We start from the raw sequence: 15,627 nt of genomic DNA, 5'->3' as shown, positions 1-15,627 counted from the left end.
ATAAGATTCACCATAAATTGTATTCACAGTATATAAATGCATCTTTACCAGCTTTACCAGACGACTGTACCAGATTTCTACTGAACGTAAATCATCCCTAACTGTTTGTAATGGCAGCAGTCAAAAGCAAGATTATTATTTATATCAATATCTAAACATTTTGATAAAGTATGATTTCAAACAGAATTTTTTTTGTATACAAAAACGAAAAGGGAGAAGCAAATCTCTGGGAAGCAAATAATAACCTTGAGGTTTAATCAGTATATTCCTATATAATTATTGTCTAATTTTATACCTAATATTCACTCTATTCATGAACGCATTGAGTTGTGTTCAGCTCGTCTATATCAGGTCTCATTTTTGTCTCTGTCTCCAGCTACGGTTGAAAACTTCAACATAGTTGAAACGCTGTCGGATAACGCGGTCATCATCTATCAGACTCATAAGGTGAGAGGAGTGCCTGAGTTACACTGGGCTCAGAGGAAGAGCACTTCCTGATGTTTTTTTCCCCTCCGTGCAGAGAGTGTGGCCAGCGTCCCAGAGAGACGTCCTGTACCTGTCTGCCATTCGTAAGATCCTGGCCAATAATGAGAACGATCCAGATACGTGGCTCGTCTGCAACTTCTCGGTCGACCACGAGAATGCCCAGGTGAGTCAGTATGGGTACGTTGCCTCCAGAGTGGGAAATTCACTTTTTTGCCTACCAGCCACAGTGGCTGGTGGATGCCCAATTTTACCAGCCACTTATTTTTTTTACTAGCCACTTTTTCCAGAATTCAAATTTATAAAGAAAGCGCATTAGCATAGTATGGGGTGAATTCGGGTAGATTTGGAAACTTGTTCCCAGTCATTTCAATGACAGAAATCAGAATCACTATACACACAAATGTAGCCTTTATCTCAAACTGCCTGTGACTGTCAAAGTGCAAAATGGCTACAAATTTAACGTCAGTGCAAGAACAAAATGTATGCAACTTAAATGAAATGCTCAGGAGTCAGGATTAGTCTAAAGCTTCTATACGGTAATTTAGTACATTCATTTGTGTGTATTTGACTATTTCAGCGCAATTTGTACTTGCAAGCTTTTTGTGAGATGGCTTGTGTGTGTGTGTGTGCGTGTGTCTGTGTCTGTGTCTGTGTGTGTCTGTGTGTGTGTGTGTGTGTGTGTGTGTGTGTGTGTGTGTGTGTGTGTGTGTGTGTTACGGTCTCTTGGAGAGCGCGCGAGTGCTGAGCAGTTTGGCTGCTAGACTTAAAAATGAATGCAAATGATAAACTTTAGTGACTGCCTCGATTGTGCAAGTGGCAACTCGTGTCAACTGTGCAGCTCGATGTTAGTTGCAGATGCGATGCGCTGATGTGAAGCCATTTGAGCACTTTGAGAGTGAGAGAGAGAGAGCGCGCGCACGCGGTGATTCACTCGGTCTGTTTGTGAAATTACATCTCACAGAAAGTTTTCAAATGACTTTGTAAGTTATTTAATACAGAAGTATGAATTGTACCTCACCATTAGCATTGTAATTATTTTACCCGTGCCGGATAGAGAACTGTGCCGCTGCATGTCATGCCCTATAGCTCTCACGACAGGCGGGCGTCTTTGTGTCGTCAGCATTAGATCGGTTTCTGAGATCGGCCTTTTTAGACAGGAACGCGATTATCGACCGATTGAGATCGGTTGCCGATCGATCGGAGCACCCAACCAATAAACATGTTTTACAACCCACCCGCCACTGTGGCTGGTTTACACTGCAAAGTCACCCGCCACTTTGAAAAAATACCTGCCATTGGCTGGTGCTAATTACCCACCCTGGTTGCCTCTGATCAACCAAACAGCGGTTCAGTGATGCTACGGGGATCTCTTCTAGAAACGTTTCAAATGGATTCAGATTTTGTGCATTCAGTCCCTCCAGTAAGCGTTATTCTCTATATCAGTAGCTACGTTTACATGGACACTTTTTGCTTCAATCTGAATCAATTCATTCTGATTTGATGAATCTGAACGTAGTGTTTACATGAATGCTAAATAAAGTGATCGGGTTGATGTGTGCGTTTGTGTTTCACAAGCTTCTGATTGGATGTGAACTTTTGACTATTTTCAGTCCTAATTAGGCACAACGAGCTGTTATGCCGTGCTGTTCATATTTATCACACAGTAAAAACGCCTAAAACAAAGCGTCTGAGCATAAGAGTCTGAAACGAGGAATGGTGGGACGTTGTCCTGCTCCATTTCACAGATGAGTTTTAGAATAACAGGACAATCTTTTATGACACTTTATTCAACAGGAAGAACAGCTCGTTCATAGGTCATTGCACATGCACAGTCCTTTCCAGTGTCGGTTTTCAACCCGATCAATTGTTTACATGTCCTCTCGATCGGATTACAAAACGAATAAACCAATCCAATCTGGCCAAATCATTCCGACTGATGTGACTTTTTTTGTTGTTTTGTGCTGTTAGTCCGGTTATGATCAGATTATAATGGTCCATCTTAACGCAGCTAGTGTCATTGCACGTCACTCCTAAATAATTGACAATGGGTAAAGATGTGGGATGTGGGCGGAGCTTAGGTGACATGATGACTAACAGACAGCGGATAAACGGCAATCCACCTGTCACTCAAAGTGGCCATGCCCTTAATTATGCAGAACTTTAAGGCTTTATATAATGTAAATGAATGAGTTATAAAAAAATTCACCACCTCAGAGTTGTCATGAAGGGCAAAATTAGCCGTATAGACCAAAACCACAATTTGTACCAGGCTGTAAACATGTTTTTTTCTGCTGTAAAGTTGGGCATTTTTTTTAACATGGGGCTCAATGAGATTCAGAGCCTGTTTGGAGGACTTGCAGTTTACATTACTTCCGTATTGGTTTCAACAGAAACTAGGAGAGGTTGCCACTTGGTTGAAACTGTCGGTTATGGTAAGGGGCAGGAAATTTCCCAAAAAAGCATGACCTTATTCTAGTAGAGCCAAGAAACAAAATGAAGATATAATGAAGGCATAATATGGCCTGTTAAAATTGAGTTAAATGGTTACAGACAGCTTCTATGATACAGTAAGTAAGTAGTCGCTGTGTAATTTTCATTTATGACTGTTTCATTGTTTTTGTCTTCATGTAGCCAAACAACAGATGCGTTCGTGCTAAAATCAACATTGCGATGATCTGCCAGACGCTGGTCAGTCCACCAGAGGGCGACAAAGAGATCAGCAGAGACAACATCCTGTGCAAAATCACATACGTGGCCAACGGTACTTCTTACATATAATCAAATAATTAATAAAATATCAAAATACATCAATATTTGTAATCTGGCAGCCTCTGTTCATGCATTAGTGTGGTGAATACAATGACTGTAGGGACATCTATTCAACACAATTATATATACCTGTTTATATATATTTATTTAATTAATTTTTAATAATATATGAGTTTATTTGTTGTTGTTGCAGTGAATCCTGGCGGCTGGGCTCCTGCGTCTGTCCTGAGGGCCGTGGCGAAGAGAGAATATCCCAAATTCCTCAAGCGTTTCACTTCCTACGTCCAGGAGAAAACTGCCGGAAAGTCCATCCTCTTCTGAGCACCAGGTACAGCAAACTACAGCGCTTGATGAGCAGCGATTCATGTCTACAGCGTAGCTTTAACTCTGGCTAATCTTTTTCACCATTCCTCTCAATTCGTCTGCTCTAAAATACTAATTATTATTATTATAGGTTCATTAGAGTGGATTTGGCTAATATAAGACTGTTTGGAAGATTGACTTTATTTTTTACACTCCATCAATAACACAACATATTATGTTTAGTATTTTAATAATATTTCAATATATTTTATTATTTTTAATATTTATTTAGCTAGTTATGTTGCTATTAGTGCTGCTATTATCATCTAATTATTATTATTGTATTATTATTATTATTATTATAATAATTATTATTATTATTATTATTATTGTTATTAAAGTATTTATTTATTTAGTCACAATAAAATGTTCCATTCCTTTATAAATTATGATTAGTATTATTTTAATGTAGTTTATTATTATAATTTATAATAAATTAAAAATATTTAGTTTTATTATTAGTGCTGTTATTGTATTATTTATTTTATTATTATATATTTAAAATAATATTTAGTAATATATTATTTAATTATTTATTTGATTAGTTATATTATTATATAATGATATATATATATATATATATATATATATATATATATATATATATATAATTATATAATTATATAAATGATCAAAAAAATAATTATATATATATATATATATATATATATATATATATATATGTGTGTGTGTGTGTGTTTGCGTATATATTTTATTATTATTACTATTTATTTAGCTAGTTATGTTATTTTTAGAACTGCTATTATCGTATTATTATTATTATTATTAATTTATTTATTTATTTTATTGGTCACAAAAGGTTCCATAAATTAACAATACACAATCATTCTAAAGCATTTATTAATCTTAATTTTATATTAATTTTAACATTATTAAAATGAAAAGTTGCATGCTAATATTATTTAATGGATCTGAGCTGACATGAACTAGCAATGAACAAATTGTATTTTTATTAACTTAACATTAACAATAAGATTAATAAATACGGTAAGAAATGTATAACTCGTTGTTAATGTTATTAATGCATTTAATAATGGGACCTTGTTGAGAAGTTACCATTTCACTAGGCAAGTTTATTTCTATAGCACTTTTATAACCCAATGGCAATTCAAATTAGCCTGACGTGGTCATACTCAATAGTCAGAATATGAGTCTGAAACTGCTCCATTGGGCTGTGATTATGGGGTGTTTCAACCGAACCAGGAAAGACATCAATTGGATAGACCTACAACCAATCAGAGCAACGGAGCGACGCATTACGATAGTTGTCAAATGTCAACAGAGCTCAACTGCACTGTGTTGCCTGGTCCGCGTTTTTTTCCGCGGGTTGTTTTCTATGTCCGCGGGTTGAAGCGACTATAATGTGATATATAGACCCATGAGTGCGAATTTTAGCAGCAACCTTACCAAAATAACACATTTTACCCCCCAAACACCATTTTTTTCTGGAGAACCCCCCGAGAAGCTATTGTTTAGGGCTAGTAGTTGGCGGGTTTTGTTGTAAAAACTTGGCAACCCTGTCTGCACACGTGCTGGAGTAAACGATCTTTGCTGGTGTTGTAAAAAAATCAATGATTTTAATGATACACAGAGTACTTACCCAACATGATCATCATTTCTGAGAAATAGTGATGGTGAATGCAGATACAAACAAGCTCTCCGTTTAGGATTTGAACAAATATAATCCAAGCCCCTTTGATGACGTGATGATTACGCTACTGTTGATCATCTGTCCGTCATCGTCTAAAGCCCGCCCTGATGATTTCATTGGTCCGAACAGTTTCTGTTCAGGCATAATCACTCCTCTATGGATCGAGGCCAGACCGAACCACCCGACCTAAAAATGTTGTGGGCGGGGCTAAGTTCGGCTGGCATCCAGGCTAAATTCAAAGTGCTTTACATAGAAATTAATTAAAATAGCGATAACATATGCATAATAAATGAGAATACCATGTGTAAGAATTAAAATAAAAACAAGGATAATTAAAACAGTTGTAAAGAGGAAGAAAAAAAACCCATTAGTTATGTATGTTATCATGTATCATCATTATGAAACGGATGATTATTGTTTGTGTTTGTGTTGTTTTCTGCAGTCCCCCAGTTCTGCCGTCAGTGTGCCTGAGCGAGGGCGTCCGGTTCCCGCACGGAAGACTCATCGCGTCCCATCTCCAGACTCTCCAGAATCTGCCACAGGAAGCCCTCAGCGGCCCATCGGTAGACGCTTGATGCCCTTCTGTAGCGCCACACACACTAGTTCACACAGGCAGAGGACTAGAGATGCCAAACGCCAACGTCTGTCCCGTGTTTTCTGCCAGAGGTCTATATTGATATAAATATATATGTATGTATGTAAGTAAGTGAGATGGGAAGTTTATATATAACAGAGTTTTGAAGCTGAACACACGAGACCGGCTGTTTTAGTCCTGATTATTAGTGTATTTTGTTTAGAACAAACATTTCAGCTTTGCTTTCATTGTCCACGTATAATCGTCACCGTTCAGTGTGAATCAAAGGCATGTTTGTGAATGAACTCGAGGCTTTCGTGGGCCTGTGAACCTGCCTTTCGTCTCAGTGTTCGCCGGCTCTTTCATGAAGCGCACAGTCTGCCGCTGACGAAGAGCTGACATGGACGATTATCTTCTGTGGTGATGTGATCTTTAGTTATATCCGTGTCTCCGCAGCTGACGTACCGTAGCACAATTCCAGATCGATCGTAACAGGCAAAACATTTTAATACGTTGGGCGAGCTTGTGCGCAGATTATTTGTAAATAATTTAATTATTGCTTAAGATCGCCAGTCGATGCTTTTACCTGACTAATCCAACTCCATATGCCTTAGTGTGTGTGTGTGTGTGTGTGTGTGTGTGTGTGTGAGAGAGAGAAACGTTTCTAGAAAAGTGCCTCATTATTGATCTGGTACGTCTTGCTGTTCGTACCGCCCACGTCCATTATATCAGCCACGACCCAGGCATCCTTTAGTGTTTCTACAAAGATCATTTCATATTGATTTCTTACCTTGTATTATTTAAATGTGATTCTGCAATCAGCAAGGACACACCGTGTCATCAGAAAAAAGTGTCTTCTCATTGGAGGAGCTCTGATGCCAATCAAATATTCTATCCAATAGGGCGATGCGGTTTAAATTTGGGGTGTAGATGACGTAGTTGTAGAATCAGTTGCGTTTATTTATTTTTTTCTTTATCAAATGTGTTTTTTCCAATGTGAAACCTGAATCCCAAGCATTCATAAACAATCTTACAAGGCACAAATTGGGGGAAATGATTTTCTTAGTCTGTATTTTTGTCTTGTTTTCCAGTAGTTTTTAAATCAAGATGCACTTACTTGAATTTTCTGGGGGAAAAAATCTACATTTATTACGGTTATGCTTAAAACAAGAAGTGATATCTGCCAATGGAGTCAGAAAAATGGCCTTTTCCCCTTTGAATTAAGTTTCTCAGACAAATATTTGCATAAAACACTCTCCAATAACAATTTCGATAAGAAACTTTTTTTTCTCCAAAGGTCTCCAGTAAATGCGTCTTGATTTAAGAATATTTGCACTGGTAAACTATACAAAATGACTAAGTAGCAAAATTGCAGAATGACAAGAGCTTTTAAATTTTTTGCTAAACATTCTCGTTGGTCAAACCGTTCCCATGATAGACTGTTAAAGACGCTTTAGAGGACAAGAAGTAGCCAATCGTAGAGCAGGTGCACGACGACAACATCTGAGTGTTCGCGGTAACCTTTCAAAACGTCACGCTCGTACAACTTAAACATTCCAGACACTCGCTGAACCCGAATGTACGAATCCACCGGAGTGAAACCGTAAAGCTGAATGTGTTACTTTATAAAATAAATGGGGAAAATACACAGCGAACACCTGCTTTCCCCTGATTGGAGGGTTTTCCAGTGGAAACTCTGCTTGTGTGTCCCTCTAATGCAGTCTAGTGTGTTTTTTTAGTTGCATTTGCACTGAATGTAAAGTCCTCGGGGTTCAGGTGTTTTGTGTACATACGCGTCACTAAAGGTGTCAGGATGAACATGTACTGTGAATAGAGGGCGGCGCCGCTGCCTGTTTAGAGAGGAATAAAATGATTGACATCTTTCTGCACCGCTGACTCTTGATCATTTCTTTGAGTCCATATTTCATTTTGTTCAGGTTGTTGATGTTCTGGAGCTTTAGAAACTCAAAAATAGTTCATTTGTCACGTACAAAACTACAATATTTGATACAGATATTGTTTAAATATACCTGAGAATAAACATGAGAAGTTTTTCTCTCTCAAACAGGTTAAAGGCCAATATAATTATAAAATCATATTGTAATATTAATAAATATATTAATTATATAAACGATAATATTTGTGATATTAGACAATAAAAATTACACACACACACACATATATATATAATATATATATATACACACACACACACAATTTCTACTATTAATTTGAATATTTGTAATATTGTGTAATTAGATCAAATGTTTAATACATACGCAGAGGTGGACCGTAGTGAGGTATTTCACTTTCTACTCAAGTATATTTACTTTATCAGTGTTTTTCTTTAGAAATTTTTTACTTCACAACATATTCCAGAGCATAATTTTGTACTTTTTACTGCACTTTATTTCATAAATAGTTTTTTTTATCTTTGATACTTAATTACATTAAAAATGTAGTACTTTCTTACTTTATTTAACTTTAAAGCTACACTGTGATATTTTCCCCCATCTAGCGGTGTAAAGGTATATGACCATCCAGTGAATAATAGTTTCTATTCCTCTTAATTTCGTTTTAACTCCTACGGTGGCCGATTTAGTCCAAGATTAACATGGCAATCCCCCTCTTCACATTCGACACGGTGCCATCGAGTGTTAAAACGTGAAAGGCGAAGCTTGAATTTACGGGTATGTCCCTCTTTGGCTAATGTACTTTCAAGATGGAGGAGCAACATGGCGACCGGCATTCGAACCCCTCACCCGTATGTGTTTTCAATGGCATATTATAAACTTACCAGAATACTTTATTACGTGAAAGAAGTAAATATACATTAATGAGCACATATATTTTTGAAAGAACTAAGTGTTTTGAGCTAAGAATAAACTAAAAAAGTTACACAGTGTAGCTTTAAATGATGTGTGTGTGTTTGTCCCTATATATTAAAAGTAAATATGAACAAACAAAAAAAGACCGGTCAGCATGTCATCCCTCACAGTAAGAATCGATGACGCAGCTTCTAGTTGTGAAAAAATTCCTGAAGAAATGGGATAAGCTTTCACAGGTGAGAATGAATTAGTTTGTGTATTTATGCATCTCAATATAACATGTACTGTACTTTTCATGTTTTTACTTTACTATGGTAACTTTTAATGTTGTGTTAGCTGATGCCGTCGTCTTGTTTGTTGTATTGTGTTATTTTAGCAAAATCATCAGCAGAAGTCTATTTCATATATAGGCTGCGTCTGAAAAATCTGCCTTGGGAGGACACATTTCAAGGTAGAAAGGCATCAAGGCACATCTTATTCTGATGTTAACTTCACTTCCTGTCTCTTGTGGAGTCTCTTGTCATCTGATCGAGTTTTGAAGGCAGCATAGATGCATCCTTCACTGCAGTTCGTCTGACGCAGCGTCAGTGGCGCCTCCAGAAATTTTTCATAGGGGTGGCCAGATGGGGCCACTTAAAATCTTGGAGTGGCACACCAAAACTAGAAACCATAATTTCAGAATTGTATTCTTCTGGTGTAGTAAACCGGCCTGTAGCACGTCACGACACATAATTCCGCGTCGTCTTTTTTTTTTACTTATTTACTTACCATAGTCTTCGTCTTCTAACGTTAACTTCTTTTGAAATTGTTGACTGACGGGCATGAGCTGACCTGTTGCTGTCTGAGCGTGCAAAGTCTATTAATTTATGAGGCTCTTCAGTTCAAATTATCCAGTACCAAAATAATAATACTCTTTATTTTCCAAGTTCCTAAATGATTTTCAAACGGATTTGAAAAAAAAAAAAACACACACAAAATGACTTATTTTAAATATAAAATACATATATAAAAGTCTTGGGCATGTCAAAGATTTGTAACAACTTTAGCTTTGATGCATTGTTAGTTTTTGTGCAGCATCAGATTTTTTTCTCCCTCATTTACTGTTCATGGCTGTTTTTGCCCCATTGACTTCCATTATAGCCACAAAAAAATTATTGGAAAGCCATGACACCATATAATCATGCATTCTTGATTGTTGGTGGTTTTCCCAGTTGGGAAGAGGTAAAATGTGTAATTTTTACAGTTGATAACCAGGTGGCACCATTAACCCTTTAGATAGGCCTGTGCTGAAGAAAAAAGAAGAAGCTTAGTTTCTGGCATTTGTATAGAGTATAATAACTGCATATAAATGAGGGATTAAAACAATGTAAATCTGATGCTGCACACAAACTAAAAATGCATCAGAGCCAGTGTTGTTACTAATCTTTGACATGTCCAAGACTGTGATAAAAGGTCAAAAGATATCCAGTCCACAATCACTTTTTATATTGAAAATAAGTTATTTTGTGTGTATGTTTTTTTTTTCCAAATCAGTTTTGAATCCGTTTTTGAAAATAATTTATGAACTTAGTTAAAGAGTTAGAGTGATAAGAGTGACAATGAAACAATGACAGCAGCTCAACAATAATAATGGAATCAAGTATGTAAACTTGCAACAGAACACATTTTAAAGTATTTTACTTTTGATTATTTTATTTATTTCTGAAGATCTCTTTAGAAGCCTGTATTGGTGTACTTTAAAGGGATAGTTCACCCAAAAATGAAATTTCTGTCATCATTTACTCTCCCTCATGATGTTCCAAACCTGTATGAGTTTCTTCGTTCTGTTGAACATAAAAGAATATATTTTGAAGAACGTTTGTAACCAAATGTTTGCTTTGGGGGCAACATTGACTTCCATGGTAGGAATGTGTCTTCTACATAAAGAAATGCATACAGGTTTGGAACAACTTGAGGGTGAGGAAATTATGACAGATTTTTCATTTTTGGGTGCACTGTCTCTTTAAGCAGTCATTCTGAACCAGCAACCACTTTACTGACAATTCTGAAATTCAAAAATGTTTAATCCTCTTTCTTAATTTACTATTATGACTATATTATTATGTAATTATTTGTCCCATTTTAATCTAAATATTTTTTAAATATCAAACTGCTAAATGATAAATTGATAACATTAATATGCTATAATCTATTATTTAACAGTTCTAATATCTAAAAAAATAAGTCTGCCAAGCTCTGATAATGTATGAAATATTATATTATCCATTAAAAAAACAATAGGCCTACCTTTAGTTCACGAATGTGTCTGTCATCGCATGCTTTCAGTCAGACAGTCTGAGACACTGAAATGCTTCTCTGCAAAGGGTGCAGTTTGTCTTAGGTTCATCTTAAGTTACTGGACAGACCCACTCATGATACCTTTTTTTCTATTCAGCCCTATATCTGGAAATCCTCTTGCGTTCAAACTGTGGACGCGAGCTCGACATGTTTTAAAAAAAACCCAGCAGGGGTTCAGAAAAAAAATCGACAGCTGGCAGCAGGAAGTACCTGCCGATGGCAGCCGGAAGACACTTATTGGCAGCCGGAAGTCAGTCGTTGGCAGCCAGGCAACCTGCCAAAGTAGGCGGCACCTGCCACTTCTCGATCTCCAATCACTAGCCCCCAAAGAGTGACACCAACCAATCAGATGATGACCGGTGACTGCAGCGTGTAAACAGCGATGATGTCGGCAGAGCTCGAATGAGTAAATTGATAGGCATCATAAATAAATAACACCTGGCATTCGCGAAAAATCGTTAGGTTAGTTAACTTTAAAATCAGAGAACGACATACCTGAGTTAATTGTTTAAAGAGCTGCGTCTTGTATTTTACATTTAATTAGCATCACCGGCCGCAGTATTGTCTTTCAAACATTAACTTGTCAAAACAGAAGAGTCAACACTGGAGACTGTGGAATATGTATGTTTATGGTAAGAAATGTAAGTAAAAGAGCAGGCTTTTCTAACACAACATTAATGATAGACATGTTTAATCATTTGTAAAACACTGGGATATTCCTTATTTAGGTGTTTTCAAATCTTTAGTTTGATTTATATTCATAATTGTTATAAAAATGTGGGGGAAAAAACACTACTACACTGAATATTGCGCTGGACTGGGGGTTTGACTTTACTAACCATAACACATTTTGTAATTATTTATCAAAAGTATTTTGGGACGTTTTAAATGTCATTTTGAATGTATCTACTGTGCTTCAGCATGACTCCTACCAGTGAATCTGCTGGTGTCAGTAATAAAGAAGTGAAGGAATAGATTATGTGAGTTCAAGATATTTTTGACTTAAATTTTGGAATATTAGTAATAACCAAATAATATTTTCTAGGAAGACACAGGGCATATTTGATGCAGACGAAACAACAGACAAGGTAACAGCACATTCAGTGTGACAGGCTAATTTCAAGTGTTTCCCCCGTATACAGTATCTTTCTGAATAAAATACAGAATAAATGTTTTTCTTAAGTACTAACTGCACCCATAGGATGTGCATTCTCTATTAAGGAAAGTTACTGTAAGTAGTGATGTTTAGAAAATAATAGTGTTTAATGACAATGTCATTCATTTTTGTTAGTTTTGTATGCCTCATTGTTGCCAGAGAAATGCTACTTAATGTGCTCATTGAGGTGCTGTGATCCTGCTTTTGTAAACTTGGGTCTTGTATGTTTGCATTACAAATTCTGGTGGGAACTCATTCTTGTGAAAGCACACATTTGCTGGTTAGACCAGTGTTTCCCAACTCTGTTCCTGGAGGCAAACCAACAGGTAAACATTTTGAATGTCTCCCTTATATGACCTCTCCATTTCAGGCCTTGGAGCAGAGATGTGCAGTTTCGTTCACAGTCCTGCAGAGTTCAGCTCCAACCCTGATCAGCGTCTTCAGGGTTAGTAAGTACAGGCAGGTGAGTTTTGATCAGGAGCTGTCTCATTTCCGAGGCTACATTTGTCGACCAAAAAGAATCAGAGACCTGTAGACAGTAGCTGTGTCTCATTTCGTTTAATTTCGAAGGCTCCGTCCTGTGTAGGATGCAGTATACGGAGTGTCCTCAATCAGAATTGAGATGTCCTTCGTAGGACACACAGGCAGGAAGTATCACGCTGCTATGCCAACACGTTCAGCCTCTTTGCGCTCTCATGCCAGTTATATGAATTAAAAATTATTTATAACTTTAAAATGACTATGAAATGTTTCCTATCTTGTCAGCAATGTACTGTTTTAAACGTTTAAACAAGCACTAAACAGTTGTAATCCTGTTTACCACAACTATCTGTTTGAGGTAATCGAGCTTAAAAAACGAAAACAAGCTTGAACTAATTGCATTTAAACACCACATCAACACTTGCATGTATATCTGGCGAGGTGCTGTCTTTTCATAAAATAAAAAAAAAAGGCGGTTGTTAACGGCGACGCAAAGAATTGTGGGTTATTCCAGCTGTGAAGGATAGAGCTCATGCACACTCCAAATTCCTGTGAAAGAAGGACTCATTCGAAGGTCGCATTTGGAGTGTCCTACTCACTTTTATTTTAAATGAGACGGCCTTATGACGTATGCAGGCTTCAGATGCGACTGCCGGAGGATGCAGCCTTTAAACACGGCTTATCTAGCGATAACGGTTTAATAGGTATTTGATTGCAAAATGCAATAAGAATAGTATTCACATGGATGTGCATGTATACTACTGTTAATAAGGTCATGTAAATCTCGTGACACAGTTTTCTTATGAATCCTCTAGGCTACACTGGAAGAGGAAAATGGAGAGAGATGCTTCAAGAAACACACTGGTGCCAGGAGAACCATCTCTAACTCAACATCAACAACATAATCAGCTGGTGGTGGATTTCAGGGGAAAGGACAGAGAACACACCCTGTCACCTTTGACGCCTGTAGGGAGCAGGTCAACAGCTTTAAGTTCACATAACTAAAGATCTCACATGGTTTGCGCACAGCCGCACACATAAGCACGTCAGCACCTCTCTTATACCTCATGTGCCTGAGGAAGTTTGGAATGAACCCCAGCATCCTTAGACCATTCTGCATCTGCACTGTGGAGAGCATCAAGAACACTTGGTAGATAAACTGCACTGCAGGTGACCTACAAACCACATTTTAGGAGTTGAGCTTCCCTCCGTCCAGACGGTGTATAAAGCCCAGAGGATCATCAGTGACTCCTGCCACCCGAGCCACGGACTGCTCTCTCTGCAGCACCAGTCCCACACAAGCCGACTGAGGAATGGCTTTTTTCTTTTAGGCTATCAGGCTGCTAAACAACCCGAACTGATGTGCCTTACAACCCCACTCTATGCTATGCCATACACTGCACTTTAGACTCCACACTTTACACAATTTCAACCAAACGTGAACCTAATGTATTATGCACTGCACTTTTAACACCATCAATTCTGCCATCACCTACTTATCAACCTGCTGTACCTCTGTAACTGTACAATGTGTATAATTGGATGCTGAACACTAGTGGTGGTAGGAGAGACCCCTGACATGGTTGTAAAGCACTTTGGGTGTACATCAGTTCATATGAAACCACTGTGCCTCATTCATTCATTCATCTTATGCATTGTGTGTATAATATGTACATTATTTATTGTGTATAATGTGTATTGTTACCTGTTAAGTATGTCCAATTGTATTCTGCACTGCTCTCAGACTTTCACTTACCACAGTGCATATGCTGTTGCTAATGTGACAATAAAAGTGATTAGATCTGAAAAACACACACAACCAGGTTTCTGAAGTGACGTGTGCCAGTTGCTGGAGAAGTGATTCTTTATTTATTCTGTCTTTATAGTTCCACTCTTAAATTCACTCTCAATAAAACATAGTTAACATTTTGTGACTAGCTCAGTGTTTCTGAATTACATCATGAATCAATTTGTGGGATGTTTGAAACTCATCACACTTTGTTTTTTTTCTAACAACCTACCAAATTCAACATATCGCAATGAACGATATACATATATTTTGTTTATAAAAATTCAGCTAGCCTATCTACTATAGTAAGTTTTAATCATTTAATATCACAATTATGATAAGGCTGTTATTCATTAAATCACTCGTTCTATATTTGCCTTGCTTCCGGTGGCTAAAAGTGACAGGTACCGCCTACTTCTGGTAGTAAACGGCAGCCGACGTCCGGTTTTAGTGGCAGGTACTGTCGGCTGCCATTGGCAGCAACTTCCTGCTGCCAGCTGCCGATTTTTCGCTGGACCCCTTCTCAAAAAACGCGCAAGTTTCCAGCGCATGTTCTCGAGACTCCGTCACTATGGCAGCAAAGCGCCGCTAAAACGCAATCTTGTGCATCGCGTCCGTATTGGTTTGATACGGGACGCGTCATTTTGCTTATTCTAAATATTGATTGGGACTAGTACCTAGCGTCACCCCCAAACCTACGCCATGGCCAGCGGGGTGGCCAGTGGGGTGGCCAGTGGGGTGGCCAGGGGTTGGCCAGGGGTGGCCGCGTGGTGGCGCCACTGCGCAGCGTAAGCTTTTAAGGTGTGCAAACACCCTCAAGTTATTGCCTGATAAGGCAGCAAGGTAACAAGTCAGGGTGCAGCCATAGATATTCATAAATATCCAACAGCCTTGAGTGTGTGATCACTTCTGGTGTGTGAGGAAAATGTACACAATATGGCGCAGTTTACGCAAGGGCCGGAAGTGATCACACACTCATGGGGTTGTATTGGGGGTAAAAAATGATATAAATACTGTTGGGTTTCTCGCACAAACTGATCGTTTTGTGTCTAAAGACATGAGTGTGCGTCCTCTTGAGCCGCGGGGTTTAATATGGATTTGTATGTGCATGTTTTTTGTTTTTTTACTCTCGTAGTTCCCATAAGCCCTATTCGGACCAAGGGGGTAATCTAG

General features: G+C 37.9%; 1 protein-coding gene and 1 long non-coding RNA gene across 3 annotated transcripts in view; both read left to right on the top strand.

The window, feature by feature from the left end:
* LOC137046475 (ceramide transfer protein) overlaps window positions 1–7,753 on the top strand; it is a 65,487-nt gene extending 57,734 nt beyond the window's left edge. For both annotated transcript variants that reach the window (XM_067423719.1, XM_067423718.1), the window contains 5 exons: window positions 377–447; window positions 521–649; window positions 3,118–3,247; window positions 3,449–3,583; window positions 5,733–7,753. In XM_067423719.1, the coding sequence (XP_067279820.1) occupies window positions 377–447; window positions 521–649; window positions 3,118–3,247; window positions 3,449–3,576 (458 nt within the window). In that variant the 3' untranslated portion in view covers window positions 3,577–3,583; window positions 5,733–7,753. The remainder of the gene's footprint in view (window positions 1–376; window positions 448–520; window positions 650–3,117; window positions 3,248–3,448; window positions 3,584–5,732) is intronic.
* A 4,861-nt stretch (window positions 7,754–12,614) lies between these two features.
* On the top strand, window positions 12,615–14,594 carry LOC137046517 (uncharacterized). Its single transcript, XR_010898980.1, has 2 exons — window positions 12,615–12,648; window positions 13,481–14,594. It is a non-coding gene; the product is annotated as an uncharacterized lncRNA (long non-coding RNA).
* Window positions 14,595–15,627: the final 1,033 nt, after the last annotated feature.

Source organism: Pseudorasbora parva, chromosome 18 (genome assembly GCF_024679245.1).
Source record: "Pseudorasbora parva isolate DD20220531a chromosome 18, ASM2467924v1, whole genome shotgun sequence".
Taxonomy (NCBI): Eukaryota; Metazoa; Chordata; class Actinopteri; order Cypriniformes; family Gobionidae; genus Pseudorasbora; species Pseudorasbora parva.
This window is presented reverse-complemented; position numbering and strand designations above follow the sequence as displayed.